Source organism: Grampus griseus (assembly GCF_964374135.1).
Source record: "Grampus griseus genome assembly, chromosome: 9".
NCBI classification, from domain to species: domain Eukaryota; kingdom Metazoa; phylum Chordata; class Mammalia; order Artiodactyla; family Delphinidae; genus Grampus; species Grampus griseus.
Window position 1 is genome coordinate 17,094,188 of NC_139003.1, and position 21,235 is coordinate 17,115,422.

The 21,235-nt window shown below is 36.2% G+C and overlaps 1 protein-coding gene across 1 annotated transcript in view; it reads left to right on the top strand.

Annotated features, from left to right (window-relative positions):
- MTPN (myotrophin) overlaps positions 1-21,235 on the top strand; it is a 61,944-nt gene that overhangs the window by 18,926 nt on the left and 21,783 nt on the right. The window contains exons 2-3 of the mRNA XM_082661748.1: positions 18,151-18,264; positions 19,111-19,194. Coding sequence (XP_082517874.1) covers positions 18,151-18,264; positions 19,111-19,194 — 198 coding nt within the window. The remainder of the gene's footprint in view (positions 1-18,150; positions 18,265-19,110; positions 19,195-21,235) is intronic.

Here is a 21,235-nt window from a genome sequence, read left to right on the forward strand (position 1 = left end):
CAGCAATGGTTATAGGAGATTGATAGACCTTTTTTTTTGAAGTATAGTTGCTGTAAATGTTATATAAGTTACAGATGTACAATATAGTGAGTCACAATTTTAAAGGTTATACCCTATAGTTATTATAAAATATTGGCTAGGGCTTCCCTGGTGGCGCAGTGGTTGAGAGTCCGCCTGCCGATGCAGGGGACGCGGGTTCATGCCCCAGTCCGGGAAGATCCCACATGCCGTGGAGCCTGCGCGTCCGGAGCCTGTGCTCTGAAACTGGAGAGGCCACAACAATGAGAGGCCCATGTACAGAAAAATAAATTAATTAATTAAAAAAATATATATTGGCTATATTCCCCATGTTGTACAGTTATCCTTGTAGCTTATTTTTTTATTTTATTTTTTTTGTAGCTTATTTTATACATAATAGTTTGTATCTCTTAATTCCCTACCCCTGTATTGCCCCTCCCCCCTTCCCTCTTCCCACTGGTAACCATTAGTTTGTTCTCTGTGTCTGTAAGTGTGCTTCTCTTTTGTTATATTCACTAGTTTGTTGTATTTTTTAGATTCCACATATAAGTGATATAGAGTATTTGTCTTTTTCTGTCTGACTTATTTTACTTAGCATAATGCCCTCCCAAGTCTATCCATGTTGCTGCAGATGGCAAAATTTCAGTCTTTTTTATGGCTGTGTAGTATTCTATTGTGTGTGTGTGTGTGTGTGTGCGTGTACACATACACACCACATCTTCTTTATCCATTCATCTGTCAATGGACATTTAGGTTGTTTACATGTCTTGGCTATTGTAAATAGTGCTGCTATGAACATTGGGGTACATGCGTCTTTTCAAATTAGTGTACTTGGGTTTTTTTGGATATATACCCAGGAGTGGAATTGCTGGGTTATATGGTAGTTCTGTTTTTATTGAGAAACCTCCATACTGTTTTCCATGGTGGCTACACCAATTTACATTCCCACCAACAGTGTACGAGGGTTCCCTTTTTTCCACATCCTCACCAACATTTGTTATTTACATTCTTTTTGATGATAGCCATTCTGACAGGTGTGAGGTGCTATCTCGTAGTGGTTTTGATTTGCATTTCCCTGATGATTAGTGGTGTTTAGCATCTTTTCATGTGCCTGTTGGCCATCTGCATTTCCTCTTCGGAAAAATGTCTATTCGGTTCTTCTGCCCCTTTTTTAATTGGGTCGGGGTTTTTCTTTGTTTTGTTTTTTTTTAATGTTGAGTTGTGTACAACACTATTTTTGTCAGTCGTTTCCTTGATATTCAGATAAAAATTCATGACTGACGTCTACATTTTTAAAAATGTAAAATGAACATCTTTCTCCCATTTACTTTTCTTTGCCTTTAATTCTACTTCATCATATATTAATATTACTCTTCTTAGGGTTTTTTTTGTTCTGTTTTGTTTTGTTTTTGTTTTTGCGGTACGCGGGCCTCTCACTGTTGTGGCCTCTCCCATTGTGGAGCACAGGCTCCGGACTCACAGGCTCAGCAGCCATGGCTCACGGGCCTAGCCGCTTTGCAGCATGTGGGATCTTCCCAGACCGGGGCACGAACCCGTGTTCTCTGCATCGGCAGGCGGACTCTCAACCACTGAGCCAGCAGGGAAGCCCTTCTTCTTAGTTTTTTAGATATATGTGCCTGATGTATTTTTGCCCATTCTTTTATAATTTTCTCATATTACTTTGTTTCTTAGGTGTGTTGCTCAGTAACAGCTTCTAGTTGGATTTTTTGTTTGCTTTTCTTTTTGTTGTCATTTAACAAAATTCAAAACAAAATGAACATGAACAAAATTCATTCTTTATCTTTGATAGATAAACCTATTCACATTTATTGATATAACTGATCAATTTATTTAAACTTTATGCTTTTTAGACTTTGAATTCACTTTGTTTAAACTTGCTTTCATTTTGCCTTTTTTAGCTGTCAGAATTTATTTTCTTCTTTTTCTTCCAAAAAGTTACTAGAACTTAAATTTATCGGAAAAAAAAAATGTTTAGGTCTAGATTTTGCTAAGCAGTAGCCTTTGATTTTAGTTTTTCAAAACAATAATATCTATCTTGCTTTAATCTATTATAAAAATAATGCATGCTCATTTTTAAAAAATGTAATACTACTAAAATAAGAAAGTATGAATATCCTCATAATCCTTTTCTCTAAAGGTAACTACTAATAAATTTGTTGTGTGTATTCTCTGAAATTTTATGATTATGTATAAGCATATTTTTCTAAGTTTTGAAATAAACAGGATCGTACCTGCTTTACTGACTCAATAGCATGGTAATCTTGCATTTCAACAATACAGAACTTGTATGAGTTACCTTCTCTGTGCCTTAGTTTCCTTGTACAAGAACAGTAGTACTAGCTTCCTAAGGCTTTTGTGATAATTAAGTGAATTAATACCTGAAAAGTACTTGTAACAGTGCCTGGCACATGGTAAGCATTCAAGGAGTATAAGCCACTCTTCATTTTCATTTTGAACAATTCCGCATAGTATTTCATGGAGGTTATGCCATCGTTTATTTAAAAGCTTCCCATGTACAGCATTTAGTTGTCAGTGTGTCAATAAGACCTTGTGTCTGAGAATCTAGTAGGCTTTTTATTTCCTCACCTCCTTTCTACTTTATATAAATGTGTGATTGTTTATACTTGTTAAATTGTATATCTACTCTCTCAAGACTTATTTTTTAATCATATATGCTTAAGTAAAGGCTCATTTAATTTTACTTTTCATTATTAATTCTTTTATGCCAGAATTCCCCATTCTTGTGTTCTAATTTTGAATTCCTCTCTTCTGTTTCACTGGAGCAGCAGTTCTCAAAGTATTGTAGATCTCCAGGGGCCCCAGAGACCTTTTCAAGAGATCCATGAGGTCAAAACTCTTTTCATAATACTATTAAGACTTTATTTTCTCTTTTGATTGTGATCATAATTTTACTGATGGTGCAAAAGCAAAGGCAAGTAAAACTGCTGTGTGAATCAAGACAGTGGCACCAAACTGTATAACTGCTAGTCATTGTGAACTTTACCTACACACATGTGTAGTTAAAAAATATCCCCTTGATGAAGATTAATAATAATTCACTTCTACTAAATCTTGATTGTGGAGTACACTTCTTTAGTATTCTATGTGAAGAAATGGGAAGTGTTCATAAAGTACTTCTACATTCGTTGGGGTTGCAGCTTGCTTGCACTAGCTCCTTTTTTTATGAAACACCATTAAAAAAAAATCCACTGACAAATTATAAATTCAGCTATTCAGACTTGGGTATTTGGCAGATATTGTCTTGAAGATGAATTTAGTGAGACTGTCAGTTCAAGGAAAACAGCTGATAATTTTTATTGCCAAAGACAAAATTCAAGCTTTAAGAGAAAATTCAAATTTGGAACATTTATATCTGCCATTTTGAGTTTGACAGCTTCCCAGTATTTAAAGACTTTTCCAATGAGATCTGAAATGATATCATTGAATGTGATGTTTTGATATTGTATAAAGAAATTTGTCAACATTTGGAAGATCTGCATAGCTCAGTAAACCAATATATTCTAAATTACCAATGCATGAGGTTACAGAATCATGCTGCATGGATAAAAGAGCTATTCAAAGTGTAAGTAGATGGATGGATTTTAATGTAACAGAGTATGTTACATTAAATACATTTAATGTATTTATGAGTATGAATAAATACATTAAATAAATAAATACAGAATATGTTACATTTTAATGTAACAGAGTATGAAGTTTGTTGATACAATTTCAGATTCCACATTGTAAATAACCTTTAACAAACTGCCACTTGTTGAGTTTTTAATACAGTGTCAAAGAAGAATATCCATAATTGACCTAAAAGACTTAAAATTTTTTTTACTTGTTCAACTACATATCTGTGGGAGGCCAAATTTTCTTCATATATCTCAGCCAAAACAGTATGTCAAAACAAATTGAATGTGGAAGCAGATATGAGAATTCAGTTGTCTTCTATTGAAGCGAACATTTAAAAAATTTACCAAAAAAATTGGGTTGGCCAGAAAGTTCATTCAGTTTTAAGTAAAAATGAAAGACATATTTTTCATTTTCTCAAAGAACTTTATTGAACAACGTGTTCGCTAACCAAACGAACTTTTTGGCCAACCCAATATAATACAGTGCCATCCTCCTCAGTTTTGGGGTGGGGGAAGTATAGTTATTTTTTATTAAAATTTCATTTGTTAACATGTAATGTCTTTTGTTATTTCTAAACGAATTAATAAACAGTTAAAAGGCTTTCTAATTTCAAATTTGATCAGTACTTGTAGATATAACCCATATTTTTTTAAAAAAGAAAACCCTAGGATCCTGAGACTAAAATGTTGGAGAATTACTGCACTAGAAGTCTAAGGTTTGCCTCATGTTTGCCTCCCTCTCAGGGGAGCACGGGTGACATACCTGCTGATTTGCTGATACCCAAGACTGCCTTTACACATGAATATTGATTTGCATAATTTATTCTTTCCAAACTGCAAATCAGAAATTCTCAACCTTCTGCCTACGTCCAACACCTCACACATTTCCCATTAGTATAAGTGTCAGTAACTCTCCTCAGGGGATTATACCTGATACCCAAGCCTCCTCCAGATATCATTATTGTAGATAGTTTCTCCCTCTTCTTTAGAATTCAGTGTTGTAGGGAGGTCAAAAATAAGAGATCAGGCTCATTTAATTTTCTTTCCTGTTAATGTATTTTTTACTTTTTATTTTATTTTTATAAAACAGAAATTGTAAAGCTGTATTAATGGAGGAGATCTATTCAATTTTGTCTGTAATCTAATGAGCTTTTATGATCTGTAGGCTCAGGTCTTTCTTGAGCTCAAAAAAAATTTACTTTTATAACTAGTTCGGTTCCCTTTGTTCTGGTTCTGTATTATTTATAGGTTTGAACTTTAATTATACCAATCATCTTTTTCAAATTATTTTTTTTCTTTATCAGCTCCGTATTTTGGGAAATTTTCTTAAGCTTGTTCTCAATTCTTTATTTAATTAAATTTTCTTAATTTGAGTAGGGCTGCCCAACTCTACTGACTTTGGTGCAGATTTTAATTTTGCAATTGCAATTTCAGTTTCCTTACTATATTTTACTTTCTCAGCCAGCTTCCTTTTCTTATCAGCTGGCATCTCAGTTGTTCACTTTGTATGTTTGCCTGTTTTCTTTTTAAAATACCTTTTTCATAGAAACCGTATCTTTTGGATTCCATTTTGGTAACTCTGTAAGTGCTTTCTAAAATTGTTGAGTTTTCAGTATGATATTCCTTTTCTTTTGCTATATGATTAGTTTTCATACATCCCCATATTGTTTTTCTTCTGGTAGTTCCTTTTTTTTTTTTGGCCACGCCATGCAGCGTGTGGAATCTTAGTTCCTCGACCAGGGATTAAACCCTCCCCCCCTCCCCCCCACAGTGGAAGTGCAGAGTGTTAACCACTGGACTGCCAGGGAAGTCCCAGTTACTCACCTATTAAAGAGGGAAAGCAATCCCGATTCAGGGTTGTGAACAGATAGGATGTGAGGATTGCTTCTGACCATACTTATCACCTGCGTATGTGCTAGAAGAATTCTAGTTTGGGGTGCCTTTGTTGGCCTGATGTGAGATCTTTTATACTCTCTATTGCCTGCTTCTAATACACTGTAAAAAATTCTGTCTTAAGGCAGGAATGTGCCTATGTCTCTCTGACTCTGTCTCTGCTTAAGATGATCCTTTGTGGGTGGAGAAATAGTGGGTCACTTTTTTTCCCTCTGACGGGAGCAGACCCTGCAGCTAAGAATGAATATGCAAGTAGTTGGCCAATACGCTTGGTTTTCTGAGCTTTTTAGGGTAGTCTTTTTCTGTTTTCACAGAAGTTAGGACAGGCATATCAGGGAATGTTACCTTGAGGATATATTACTTATACTATAGTTCAGTTTGCTTTCCTTTTAAGTCTGTGAACATAAAATTCAGATAAGGTCAGAACTTCCAAACATTTAGTATTAGCATTAGGGTTTAATGTGTTCCTATTGGGTTTAATTTATTTACATTTAAAGCATGAAAATTCTGTTTAATTTTTGAGCTAAAATTAATTGATGGCACACTCACCCAAATTTCATAAGAATAATATCAACAGGTCCTACTTTCCATGAATTTCACCATTTTATGTTCTCCAAATTCAGCATAATTTAATTCTGTACTTCACATTTTAGCATCTTGATCCAGTCATTTATTAGTTTCCGTAGCAAAGCAAGGCATAGGCAATGACTGTTAGTGTTTTTACAAAGCATATAATCAACCCATAACCCCTTTCCCCACTCACCAAGGTAAAGTGGTAAGACTTTATTTTCTCTTTTGTGACCTGATTTCAGACATGTTAAAAATACAGGAAAATGTATGCTTTGGAATTGATGAAATATGATATTGTTATGTTCTGTAAAATAAGAACTTTAATATTATAGGGTATTTGGTATTAACCTACATGTCCAGAATTAGGAGAATATTTAAGTAAACCGGCACATCTATTTGACAGAATATTATGTGGCTTTCAAGAATGATAGCAAGATATTTCATATATTAAATAATAAATAGTGTGATTATAACTTTTTCAAGCAGCTACTTTCATAGAAAAAAGTAAACAGAAGTACAGCAAGGTAGTAATAATGGTCATATTTTGGATCGCAGGATTCACTAGAAGAAACATCTCTTATTTTTCAAATTTTATTTATTGATCATGTTACTTTTTAAGTGTGTGTGTATGTTAGTAGTAGGGTTGTTTGTAACACTTACAAAGAGATCACTTAGACCTTAAGTCCTGCCATAATAATTTCCATTTTTGCAGTTCCTAGACTGTTAGATAAAGGAACTCTCAAGCATTTCATTGAAATTTGGATGTTTTAATGGTATGCTTGGGGGCATATGGGAAAGGATAGTTAGATGAGAGTGTGATGAACTAGATTTAAGACTGTTTGAACAGTAGTACCCAAATACACTACCTATCGCTTTATGTAGCAAACTGAAGGAAGTTTCCTGACACTGGTGGGGCTCATTCCCTAGACTTTTCTTATTTAATTTTAATGTCTTTAGGTGACCATCATGAAGATAGGTGAGATGCAACTGGAGGGAGGGGCAGATGAGGACTAACAAATTCCTTTTAATAAGACTCTAGAAAGAACTTGGCAGCCTGGAAAAATAAGATGACCATTTTAAGATGCAATTTAGTAGCAGTTAATGTAATGGCCCTCCATGTATACTCAAAAAGTCAGTAATCCAAGTTCAGGATAACAGCAAGTCATATAGAAAAGATTTCATTTTAGTTACTATGTCATCTGACTGCTAAACAATTAATAATCTAACATGCATATAGGGACTCCTTGTTCCATGTGTCCCCAGAGGATAGGATCAGAACCTGTAAACAGTGAATTTTCCAGCATTTAAATAAGGAATAGACTGATTTGTAAGGTCTTGAATTGCCTTTCATTAGAGAGATTCAGTTATGTGTTGGGCATGCACAAGCAGGGATTCAAACGTAATATGGGTGGTTGAATTAGATGACAGAATCCTTTCCAACAAGGAGATTATGTGGCTTTCAGACACTCTTAACAATGTTTTTTAAATACATACCTCTTTATATTTGTTTTGTATATGTATATGTTTTGGTAAACAACAGGTTACATAATATGACAAAGATGGTATAAATGATTACACTAATTCTTTGAATTGGACTTTTATGCACAAGTCACCCACAGACATTGTAGACAACATATATAAATAAGTAAAGCATTGTCCTTTCTTTAACGGAGTTATATCATTGAAATACCTAATTAAATAAACGTAAATGTAGTAAGAGACATATAAATAAGAACTATGAGGATTAAAAGGAGGGAATTTTATATCAAGAGTATAGTGGGCAGGGGAGTATCAGGTAAAAGTTTTAGAGAGAAAATAGATCTTGAAGGGTAAGTGGAATCTCATTACACCAAGACATGAGTGGAAGTGGGGTGACTATGCCAAAGAAAGGCGACATCATGAAGTTTTCCAGATGTGGGAAAGCACTGGTGTGTTGGGAGCGCAGTGTTTCAGAATAAAAAAGCCAGAGTAGTAAGTTGGTGTTGAATTGAGGATGAGTATCATGGTGAGGATTTTCTATTCAACAAAAGGGAGCAGTTGAAATTTTTTTGCATGAGGAAGAGGTGTGATCAGTGTTACTCTTTAGGAACTTTAATTTACTTGATTTACATTTGTTGAATTGTTGAAGGTGGAAAAATTGAGTGGAAAACTATTCAAATGAGAACTGTTGAGGCCTCTAATAATAATAATATTGGTTGACATTTTTTGAGTGCTTACTGTACAGGTACATTATGTTATTTCATTGAAGCCTCAAAACAGCACTGTATATAGTAGATGCTTTCCAAATGAGCACCTCTTGGATTTCCAGTTGGCCTATGAGAATTACATACACCATAATATATCAATTAATTTCTCCAGGCACCATTCTCGCATATGCATACCTCCACACTCTCCAAATCAGTAGACACCCTGTTGAATACTGTTATTTCTTAATTTAGCATTTTATACTATGCTATTATAATCAGCAATCAAAACAAATTTTTATTGAGGTTTAAAAATACCATATTTGGAATTATGGTAGAAATGAAAATTGTAAGATGTAGTTTCTGACCGCTAAGGACCTTTAAAGTCTAATTAACAACACAAGATAAAAATACATGAAAAACTAAATGGCAGTAAAAGATGAATTGCCCACACACTAAGGTACTGAACATTCTGTTCATTAAGGCTCTTCTGTATTTTGTAGTATTCAACTAAATGGCATTCATTTATTTGCCTGCTAGCTTCCCAAGAAGGCAGCAAATTCTTTGAGTCAGAGCTGGGCCTTTCTATTTTATCCCAAGCAAGTAGCACAGTAGCAAGTAGGCTCGTTAAGTATTTGTTGAATTAAATTAATTGTAAATAGTGTATCTTTTTCAAATACTGTATTTCATCATTTTTAGATCCATGCCTACTTTTGTTAGTAAAACAACTCAAAGTAATAATAGATTTGAAAGAAAAAAATTTTTAACTTTGAAATATATGTATATATTTTTTACATTGTTCATGTTGTTGTATTAAATCTTCTTGCGTGATCCAACTTTTGTGGAAAGTTAAATATACCTACTGTAGCAGCCATTTTCAGCATCCAGTCTCTTAAACTACTTTGTTTTCATGGCCAGAAGTACAGAAACACCTATTTCTCTGGTCTAGAATATAAGAGGGGGCGGGGGGAACAATTGTTCCCAGATGCATTTAGCTGTAAAAGTAAGCTAACTATAAGACTTTAGAGGTCATCTCCTCCAACCACAGATTTTTCAGTGAGGAAACTAAGGTCTTCCAAGCTTCTTACTTCCCCATTGTGGGCAGTAGCAGAGGTAACTTAGAGCTGAGGGCTTCTGTTTGGTGTTCTTTCCACCATTTAATACTACTTCTCTTCATAAAGTAGAAAACTAGGCAGTGAACGTTAGAGGAAGGGGTTCCTAATCTCTCAGGGGTCATGGCCCCCTTTAGACTCTTTACCTAGAAAATTTTATGCACACACAAAGAATTAGTAAGCTTTTTGAAAGTCTGTTCACTGATTGCCTGGTGGTCTGTAGATCTCAAGAGGAAAGGTACACAAATTAGCATACTATATTCATGGCATCAGAAATAGATAAGACCGAATTAAATTGTACTGTGCTCTTCAGTAGTCAGCTTATGGTCTTCCAAGGAGTTACTCTAAGCCATAGAGTACACATGGCCCAAATTCCTGAAGCATCCTTGGGCAAAACCCATAGCAGTAGCTATGGGTTTTGAGCTGTGGCTTTTATATTAAAACAAACAGAACATACATATGTATATATGATACATGCATATTTGTGCAGATATATTTGAATGAATTTTTAATTTGTTTAGGATTCTACTTTCAGACTCAGAGAAGCATATATTTTCTATCCTTTGCTATTTGGAGTACTTCAGTGAAAAAGTTTGAGAAGTACCGGGTAGAGAGTTAGTAGGGTAGGTTATTTTATATTTTTGTGAGTGTATTAGGTAGATAGATAGATAGATAATAGATAGATAATAGATAGATAGAAATTCATACATATTTTGTTAAATTAGTTAATAGTGAAGAGTAAAGTTCTTGTGGGCAGAGACCCACAATTCCACTTTCTTGTACCCTTAGCATGCCTAGCACAAGGCTAGGAACATGGTTTCTCAGTAAATGCTAGTTGATTTATTGATATTAAAGATAGAACTAGATCACTGTACCAATATATTTCTAGTCAGGTAAGAGAATTTATCGGTATAGCTGAGGCTCATGGTTATTTAGAGCAATGGTACTTGAGAAGTAAAAAAAACATGACCAGCTTTCTCAAATGCCAATAATGTCATTATTGAGGAGCATCAGGAATCAACACATCCTAAAGCATTCATTCATGGTCACTATAGTGGTTCTGGATAGAGTATATTAATTTAAACTACTCACCAGAAAATATCATGAAACAGTATTATTTCATATATCCAATATTACATATATATGTTATATATACATATATAACATCTGGAATATGTCATACTTAGAAAAAATGGCGTCAAAACAACTTCCTTGGTACAAGTAAAATATGGTAAAAAGTACAGTTTTAATGTAATAAAAATCTGTTGTATATTTAACAACCAACAGGCTTCATAGTGCAATGACAGGAAGGAGATTAAAATGAAACTGGTTCAATTATTCTTGCTAAAAAGGGAAAGGTGAAGCTAGACAAGCCTGGATGTGGTGACAAGTTAGATTTGTCAGCCTGCTTTACTTGAACTGCATATGGCAAATAGAAGCTGTGTGCAGTTACTTGTCACCTGCCTGGTTATTTACACCCATATCATGGTGAGAATTTATTGCTGCCCAACTCTGTGACAGTGATATTACTGCATGATGATGTCTTTAAAAACACATAAACTTTGTCACTAAGGAAATCCCCCCAAATTCTGTAATCAAGGTATTCCTATAAAGATACTATTACAAGACTATAAGGCTAACCAATTTTTAGCAACTGTTTGAATTATAAATATATGATGATAATCTGAATTCATAACCAGGATTTCAAAAATTTGTTTTAAACATCTAGTAGAAGTGGACAAGTCAGAAGAGGAAACAACGAAGGAATAGAGAGCAGGAGGAAAACTACAATAATGTGGTGTCCCTGAAATCAAGGGAAGAGAGAGTGTTTAAAAAAGGAAGGAGTGATCAACTTTATCACTGTTGGGAGGTCAATTAAGGTGAGGACTAAGAGATAACCTTTGCATTTTGCAACGTGGATGTCTTTGATCTCAGCAAAAATGGCTATGGCGTAGTATTGAGGGTGGAAGCCAGATTAGAACAAGAAGTAAGAAACTGGAGATAGCAAATACAGACAATGCTTTTGGCAAGTTCAGCCGTGAAAGGGAGGAAAGAGAATAGTAACTAAAAGGTGAATATCACGTCTAAGGATAGTTTTTTGTGTTGCTGTTTGCGTTTTTAGCCGAAGAGTTGAGAATGGCATATTCTGATGAGAAGGAGCCAGTACAGCAGGAGAGGTTGAAAACACAGGCAAGAAAAGGGATAAATAAATAAGTTTAAGAAAACAAGAAAGGATGATATCCAAAACTTAGGTGAGGGATTGGCTTTAGATAGGAAAGGATTTGTCAGTTGCAGGAAGGTGTGGTAGAGAGAAGCTCGGGAGGAAGTTCATGTCCGAAGACAGTTTTCTGTTTGAAGAAGGATATGAGGTTATCTGCTGAGAATAAAAAAGAAGCAGGAGGCTTATAAAAAAATGAAAGAGATTTAAAATAGCCGCTGTGGAAGGTAGAAAAGCAAGATAAAAAGGAACATGGTAAGATTGTCATGTAATGCTAAGGGACCTGTTGAAATTGTGCATCTCTCTCTTCTATCCCCAGAATCTGGGAGACAAAATTAGGGTTAAATTTTTCTCTGTAGCTGGTAATGTTTCATGAAGTTAGAACGAAGATTACAGAATAGGTGTCTAACATCCTCTCTTCTGATGTAACTCACTAATGCCAAGGGTGAGGAGAAAGGAACTAGATAGAGCACTATCTTCCTTCCCTATTTCACCACCACTACTGAAGTTACCACCCATCCAGACTGCTGGAAAGCTGGTGAAATTGTCATTCAAACCCCTACATCAGTAAACATACCACTGATCTCAAGTAACTGCTGCTGTTACTGGATAACTAATGCATTATCAGTATTTGCTTGAAATAGAAGATGACTTACTTCCAAGTCTTTTGCTTCAGCAATTTCACCATTTGTTCAGTCTAAAAGCTTCTATCATGTAAAATTTAGTATGTGTCAGAAGGTATACTAGGCACTGGAGCTGCAAAAGTAAATAATAGTGACATGATACCTGACCTGTGTTCACAGAGGATACAGACAGAGGCAGGTTAAGTAGAATGTAACAGGGAAAATACAAGGTGCTTTGGGCACCCCTGTGAAGGTCGTATGACTCGAAGTTGCAGTAGTTAAAAGATGACTTTCCAGAGGGAGTTTGATTAAAGCTTGATTCTAAAGAATTAGTAGGAATTAACTGAACAAAGGACAGTGGGGAGGAGTGCTGTGAGAATTAAAGCTGGAAAGGTAATCACTGGATATAGATCACTCCAAGTCTTGTAAACCGTGTTTAGTTGTTTAGACCTATTCTCTAGGAGCAATGGGTGGTCTTCAGAGTACTTTTAAAAGGGGAATAATGTGACCACATTTTGTGTTTAGCAAGATCCCTGTAGCTGCAGAGTAAAGGATGGAGTAGGCATAATGGGGCTGGAAGTTGGGGTGGCCGAGTAAGAGGTTTTTTTCAGCAATCCAGACAATTGTTTTGACCTCTAAAGCCCACCCAGCTAGTAGGAGTCGTATGGATCCACTCTTATCCCACTTAAAAACTTCTTGTTCCGTGTAGTTTGTTGGTTACAGAAGTCAGGAGCTTTTCATTCAGCACTAACAATGAAGGAACTTGACCTCAAATAGCTTTTGCTCTTTAAGTCTCCCATGAAGGTACTGTTACTCATTCCTACACCTATTCTACCTCAAATATTGATTTGTTAGCATCTCATTTTACAAGAATTAGAGCCACAGAGACTTGATTTAGGAAAATCTATGTTACTGAGGTGTAACTGAAATGCAAGAAACCGCAGATATTTAAAGAGTGCAATTTGATAAGTTTTGACACGTATACAATCATGAAACCATCACCGTAGTCCAGATAATGACTAGATTTCATTACCCTCAAGTGCCCCTTCATAGTCCCTCCCTTCTGTTACCCCCAAATAAGCAACCACTAATCTGCTTTCTATCAGTATATATGTTTGCATATTTTATAATTTTATGCCAATACCATGCTTTCTTGATTACTGCAGTTTTTAATAATTCTTGAAATCAGGTAGTGTTAGCTCTCCAAATTGTTCTTTCTTTTCAAAGTTGTTTTGGCTGTTACAGATTGTTTGTATTTCCATATGAAATTTAGGGTCAGTTTGTCACTTTCTTTTTAAAATTTTTATTTTATTATTTTTGGCTACGTTGGGTCTTCGTTGCTGTGCACAGGCTTTCTCTAGTTGCGGAGAGCGGGGCTACTCTTTGTTGTGGTGCGCAAGCTTCTCACTGCCGTGGCTTCTCTTGTTGCGGAGCACGGGCTCTAGGCGCGCGGGCTTCAGTAGTTGTGGCATGCGGGCTCAGTAGTTGTGGCTTACGGGCTCTAGAGTTCAGGCTCAGTAGTTGTGGCACATGGGCTTAGTTGCTCCACGGCATGTGGGATCTTCCCGGACCAGGGCTCGAACCCGTGTCCCCTGCATTGGCAGGTGGATTCTTTTTTTTTTTTTTTGCGGTACGCGGGCCTCTCACTGTTGTGGCCTCTCCGATTGCGGAGCGCAGGCTCAGCGGCCATGGCTCACGGGCCCAGCCGCTCCGCGGCATGTGGGATCTTCCCAGACCGGGGCACGAACCCGTGTCCCCTGCATCGGCAGGCGGACTCTCAACCACTGCGCCACCAGGGAAGCCCTGGCAGGTGGATTCTTAACCACTGCGCCACCAAGGAAGTCCTGTCAATTTCTTTTTAAAAAGCCTGCTAAAGTTTTAACTGGTATTGCATTGACTCTATACATCAATCTGTGGAAAATTGACATCTTTACAGTAATGAGTCTCCCAATCCGTGAACATGCTGTGTGTCTCTCCATTTATTTATTTAGATCCTCTAATTTCTCTTCAACAGTGTTTGGTAGTTTTCAGTATATAGATATTGTACATTTTTTGTTAGACTTACTAAGTATTTCATAAATTTGTATGCTATTGTAAATAACATTGGTTTTAGTTTTGATTTGCAATTATTAATTGCTAGTGCTAAACAAAAATGCAGTTGATTTGGTATATTGATCTTTTGTCCTTCAGCATTGCTAAAATTACTTATTAGTTCTAGTAGCTCTTTGGTAGATTCCATTGGACTTTCTGCATAGACAATCACACCATCTGCAAATAAAGACAGTTATACTGCTTCCTTTTCAAAAGAGATGGGGTTTGTTTGTTTGTTCCCTAGTTGCACTGGTTAGAACCTCCAGCACAGTGTGGAATAGAAGGTAGAAACTGACATCTTGTCTTGTTCCTGATTTTAGGAAAAAAGCATTCAATCTGTCATAAATTAAGTATGATGTTAATTGTACTTTTTTTGTAGAAGCCCCTTATTAGGCCAGGGAAGTGTCCTCCTTTTCCTAGTTTACTGAGTTTTTATCAGTAAAGGATGTTGGATTTTGTCAGATACTTTTTGAGATGATTATATGATTTTTCTTTGTTTAGATGTTAAAATAGTGAATTATGTTGATTGACTTTTTCAAATATTCAACCAACCTTGTATTCCTGGGGTAAACACTACTTGGTCATGGTCTATTATACTTTCTATATATTGTTGGATTCAGTTTGCTCAAATTTTGTTTAGAATTTGTGTTCGTGAGGGACATTAGCCTGTGGTGTTCTTTTCTTGTAAGTCTTTGTCTCGTTTTAGAATCAGAGTAATGCTCACCCCATAGAATGAGTTTGGGTGCTTTCTGTTTTCTGGAAGAGCATGTAGAATTGGTATTACTCTTTTTTTCCTTAAATGTTTGGTAAAAATTTACCAGTGTAGCCACCTGGGGCATGGGAGTTTCTTTGTGGGAAGATAGTCTGTGAAGTCTAATATTAGCACTTTCTGTCATTTTTTTTTTCCTGATCATTCTGGCTAGAGATTTATCAGTTGTATTGATCTCAGAGAATCAGATTTTGATTTCTATTATTTTCCTGTTTTCATTTCATTGATTTCTGCTTATTTTGAACTTAATTTTTTAATAGACTTAATTTTTTTAGAGCATTTTTTAGGTTCATAGCAAAACTGAGCAAGGTACAGAGATTTCCATATGTCATTTCTCCCCCTAGTTTCTTTTTTTTTTTTTGCGGTACACGGGCCTCTCACTGTTGTGGCCTCTCCCGTTGCGGAGCACAGGCTCCAGACGCGCAGGCTCAGTGGCCATGGCTCACGGGCCCAGCTGCTCTGCAGCATGTGGGATCTTCCCAGACCGGGGCACGAACCCGTGTTCCCTGCATCGGCAGGCGGACTCTCAACCACTGCGCCACCAGGGAAGCCCTCCCCCTAGTTTCTTAAGGTAGAAGTACAAAGATCGTTAATTTGAGGCCTTTCTACGTTTCCAATACAGGCATTTAGTACTATAAATTTCTCAGTAAGTACTGCTTTTGCAAAGGCCTGCAGAAGAAAATCCTTTCTTTCCTGTCATTCACACAAAGCCTTTCCAGTATTGTCACTTTTGTCTGCTAAAATAAGAATTGTAAAGCAGCATCTGCAGGGATAAAGGAGAAAGTTTAAACTCACAACAGTTCCTTTTCATATGCATTTTGCATGCTTGTACTAAGTAAGGAAGGAAGATATTGCATATTTTGACTCAGGAAAATATCTTTTTTTTTTTTTTTTTCTCTGCGGTACGCGGGCCTCCCACCGTTGTGGCCTCTCCTGTCGCGGAGCACAGGCTCCGGACGCTCAGGCTCAGCGGCCATGGCTCACGGGCCCAGCTGCTCCGTGGCATGTGGGATCCTCCCCGACCGGGGCACGAACCCGTGTCCCCCGCATCGGCAGGCGGACTCTCAACCACTGCACCACCAGGGAAACCCAGGAAAATACCTTTTTGACAAAGCTATCTTATTGAATACTTACTGCAGTTATTTCTTTACTTTGTTTCACTGAAAAGGCGTATCCAGTTAATCCTCTTCAGTTAATCCTCTCCAGTTAATGTAAATAATGGAAAGGAAATAATAATGAAAGGAAAACTAGTTTTATCCAAATCATTTGAAGGAGTACCTCTTTGCCTCAAAGTCTCACATTTCTACAGTTGTGAATAAAGACTAAGGTGGTACACCAAGTCACCCTTACGTTTAAATTTGTTTCTGAATATAAAATATAATAAATCATATCTTTGTATTTCAACCATTATGCAGAAACCTGCATTAACCTAATTTTGGATAATCTTTTAGAACCAGTATAAACCAACATTAGGAATGCACAGCAATAATACTTAACCTCTATTAAACATATTACCCTGTGAGGTAGTGTGTTAGATACTTTACATGGATTATCTCATTTGATGATACACTAAAACCCCGTGAGGTTTATTTTTAGTCCCATTTTACAGATAAGAAAACAAAGATTTAGAAAATAACTAGTCTAAGGTCCTACAACTGACTGGTAGAATTGGAGCTCTAACCCAGCCTTCGTTGATCTTAAGTATGTTATACACCTTTCTTCTATATTCATATACTTTATAAGAGGCCCTATTTTACTGTAAATATCACATGTTGACTTGAATAAACAACCCATTAGAAGTTACTGCTGTGAATTACTCAAGTACTCTTAACAGAAAAGGGTTGTTTTATCATTAATTCAAAAGAGGACAATTATTTTTGATGAAATTCTTGATCCTCCACAGAGACAATGTATTTGAAATATACATCTGGCCTGGAACTCGGGAACACTGTGTAATTTCGTTTCCTGACTTAAAGCTCTGATGCCTCCACTGATTGTTGTGACAGGCACGTGATCTCACCTCTTGGAATGCTTTTTTTTTTTTTTTTAACGTACCAGCCCTTGAATAATAAGTAAGATAATATAGCTCACTCTGATACTTACTGGAGGATGTAAAACCCTGGAGTTAAACTTTTTCCTTAACGGAAAAAAAAAATACCTCTATATATTTAAAGGTTTCAAATTGTTGTTTGAAAAACTGATGCATTATCTTTATAGTGACCCTTAACATTAAAAAGAAAAGACTGAGTAATGGATTTCATTCAGAATTTGAGTATATTTCATATGTACATAGGTAACTTATAATAATAGCTAATCATATTTCTATTAATATTAGCTATAGTATCTTAAGTGCTCTACATGGATCATTTAGTTTAACCCTCACCACAACTCCATTAGATGTAGGTATTGTTATCGTCATTATGTTTAGTCATGTGATTATTTGATTAAAATCTGCCTCCCACACTGGATGGTAAGCTCCGTGCAGTCAGCAGCCATTTCTGATTTTGCTCACTATTGTCCCCTGTGTGCACAGAGCCGGCCATACAATAGCGCTTAAATGCTGAATGAATGAAATGAATTCTTAATAGCTAATACTCATTACCTTGTGATGATGTCTGCCTCCATCAAAGTAGTGATGCTTTCTCTGAAGTATTAAAATACATGTCATATGATCTGTGTAAAATCTAAGTATTTGAACTCATCAGTCTTTGGTGGCCACATCTTGACATCGTGCTGATTGAACTCCTTAGAAATAGAGCACAATAATAGATTTCATTACATTTAGCATTTTTTTATTGTTTTCAGCTTGACTAATCATGATTTGAATTGCTGTCATGCTGTGTGCTATTTGTACAGAATTTAAAGTTCTTGGTTACTTATTTCACGTTGCAAGAAATGTAATTCTTTCATGAAACCCTTGCAGCTTTAAGAAAGTAAAAATAGCAGGTGCCTCAGTTCCCTTCTTCAGTCTACCATCCTTATGAATATTGTTTTCATTTGGCTTCTTTTATAAGGGAGAAGACGTCAACCGGACACTAGAAGGTGGAAGGAAGCCTCTTCATTATGCAGCAGATTGTGGGCAGCTTGAAATCCTGGAATTTCTGCTGCTGAAAGGAGCAGATATTAATGTATGTAAAGAACACTGTCATTCTAGAAAAAATTCTTGTATGCTTTTGGGTAATTGTTTTCTGTAGATTTATAAAATAGTTACTGTTGGAAACCTCATATGAAGTAAGAATATAGTCTGAAATTATACCAAATTTCTGTAACTTAGAAATACATAGTTGTGATTTTTTTAAAATAAGCAGAACAAGTTGATTTTTTTTTAACTGATAAAACTGGGGGGTAGATGTTTCCTTTTCAAGTTCTAAAGCAATGTGAGAGTTAGCACTATCTGTAGGTGGCAAATAGCTATCACCCAATGGAGCATAGGGCTCTGCAGTCATGAGAAATCTAAACTGGATTTTTGGACAAAAGTCAGACAGCAGTCATCTCTTGACTCTTGCCTTTTGTAGCTGTTGCATTTCAGAGTTTTAGAAAAATGTTTAAGTAACCATGACAGCAAGTGAGATGAACTTTTCACATCTCAGGGGATACCATGTCACGTGGCCCAATTGTAGCAATCTTTTACCTCTTCATTGGCTATGTTCCACCCCTCTCGAGATTCCCTTCCTGCACCACATTGGCACGTCTACAGTAATGCGGAGTTGAGGCTCAGAGAGGTTAAGTAATTAGTCATGCAGTAAGTGGCAGAGCCCAGATTTGAGATGGGGTCAAAGCCCTGCTCCATCTGTTTCACTAGGCTGACTCCCAAGGAGAAACTGCGTGTGGGCTTGGGCCTCTAGCAGCTCCTAAGAGGCTAAAAATGGGTAAACACCGATTTTGAAATATTTATGAGCATTCCCTAATTAGATCTAGAAGGAAGGAATAAATGAAAAATGGATGAGGTGATCTATATCTTTATTATTTCATAGGCTCCAGATAAACATCATATTACACCTCTTCTGTCTGCCGTCTATGAAGGTCATGTTTCCTGTGTGAAATTGCTTCTGTCAAAGGTGAGGTCAATTGCTGATTTTTATTGCTTTTTCCATTACTATGTAACTGTTTAAGCTAAGTATTTGGTTGTTAATTTACTTAAATTTTGTGTGGCATCAGGGACAGAAAAACTAGAGGTAATATCCAAAATTGAGGTCTAGAGCAATGTTGCTCAAAACAGCTGGTCCACAGGCTGTTTGTTACCAGTTCATGGTGGGTAAAGAGGTTGGGCTAGAAAATAAGTCAACACAGTCTCTCCTTCATCAAGAATATCTTGCTATTTAAAAAAAGTTAGCCAAACTAGGCATTGTAGTTAATAATCAGTAATATAGAAAATGTTGTCCCATGCTAGTAACAGTTTGCAGACTGGTACCATATTCACATACCACGGTTTGAAATTTGTATAAACTTCATTTTCTGTAGTACGTACTGAGCAAGATTATTAGAGGCAGATTGCTGTAAGGGCTCTCCAAGTCATCTGGTTTCTTGATGTGACTGAGATCATGGTAAATTTGTAGTTTTCCAGTGTTTTACCTTTGCTATTACAAGCTCTTAGATGAAGTTCAATGTCCAGCCTCAGAAATTAACCAGTCAGTTGCAGCCATTCTAGGTGTATAAGATGGGACCTGCAAATCTTGGAAGACAAGAAATCTTCATAAAATAAGGCACCAGTATCAATCCCAAGGTTATCATTTCATGGCCATACTCTGGAAAGTGCTGTTCATAACATTTCATTTGGAATTTTAAAAATAAGCCCTGCTAAAAGAAGAATTAGAAATTAAATGAGTAAATGTATATGAAGCATTTTGCCACAGTATCTGACACATAATAAGTACTCAATAAATAGTAGCTCTTATTACCTCTACGACTAAAGAGGATTTTATGCTTCATAGATTGAACTTCAGTAAGATTTGGAGAACATTGAGAAAGTAGCACATTTGTCTCAACACTTCACTTTTCAAAGATACTGTCTGAAAGCAGTTAATTCAGGTCCTCTAAAACTAGGGGGTTTACCCATACCTTCATGTTAAACACAACTACCGGATTCCTTTAAATGTGTGGTGGTGGTGGTTTTTGAAAAACCACCGGGGGAGGGGTTGGGAGGTTTTGGCATATGGCAACAGGAGTTTTTCCATATTATACACCGTACTGATATGAAAAGCCAAAATAAAGGGGGATATTATTCTTTGCCACTGTAATGGATCCAGGATCTGTGGTAGGATGTACTCACAAAGATTTCCAGCCACTGTCTTTCTCCTTACTGTCTATTCCTCCACAACACCCATGAAAAGATTAAAAAGTACCTTTGAAAACTACTGGATAATTTCATCCCTGGGGGAATATTTTTGCATATTAATGTTAAAAACTCGTTGTCAAAGGCTACAGATATAAATTTACATTTCATGAAAGATTTTTATAATTTCAGTATTTTGTTGGTTAGGACCCTGTATTGCAAGTAACTAAACCCGGCTCACACAGGCTTAAGCATTAAAGAGATCGTGTTGACTCACATAGGTCTACAGTCGAGGCACAGCTTGTCCATGGGCATAAGTCACGTGACCAGCATCTGACTTCTCTTTTGGATATTTCTCAGCTCTTCCTCAGTGTTGACTTAATTCCCTTGGCCTCAATCTATCTGCTAAGTGTAGAGCAAAAGAAACAGTTAATACTGTATTATTGATATATTTGAAAGTTGCTAATAGGGTAGATCTTTAAAGTTCTCATCAAAGGAAAACAATTTTTAAACTATGTGAAGTGATATTAATTAAACTTATTGTGGTAATCATTTCACAGTATATAAACATATCAAATCATTATGTTGTATACCTTAAACTAATAGTATTATATGTCAGCTATATCAATTACAAATTAATAAATTCGTAAGTCAGAATTAAAACAAACAAGAAATGAATGGTTCCTTCCTTCCCCTTCTTTCTCCCTCTTTCCCTGACCTTTTCTATCTAGCCAAGGGTTTTCTTCTCTGAAAATAAAAAACTCCATGGGATCCTTTTTAGCTTAGGGCTCTGGTCATTTACTAAATGAAATGCCCCTAAGCAAGCT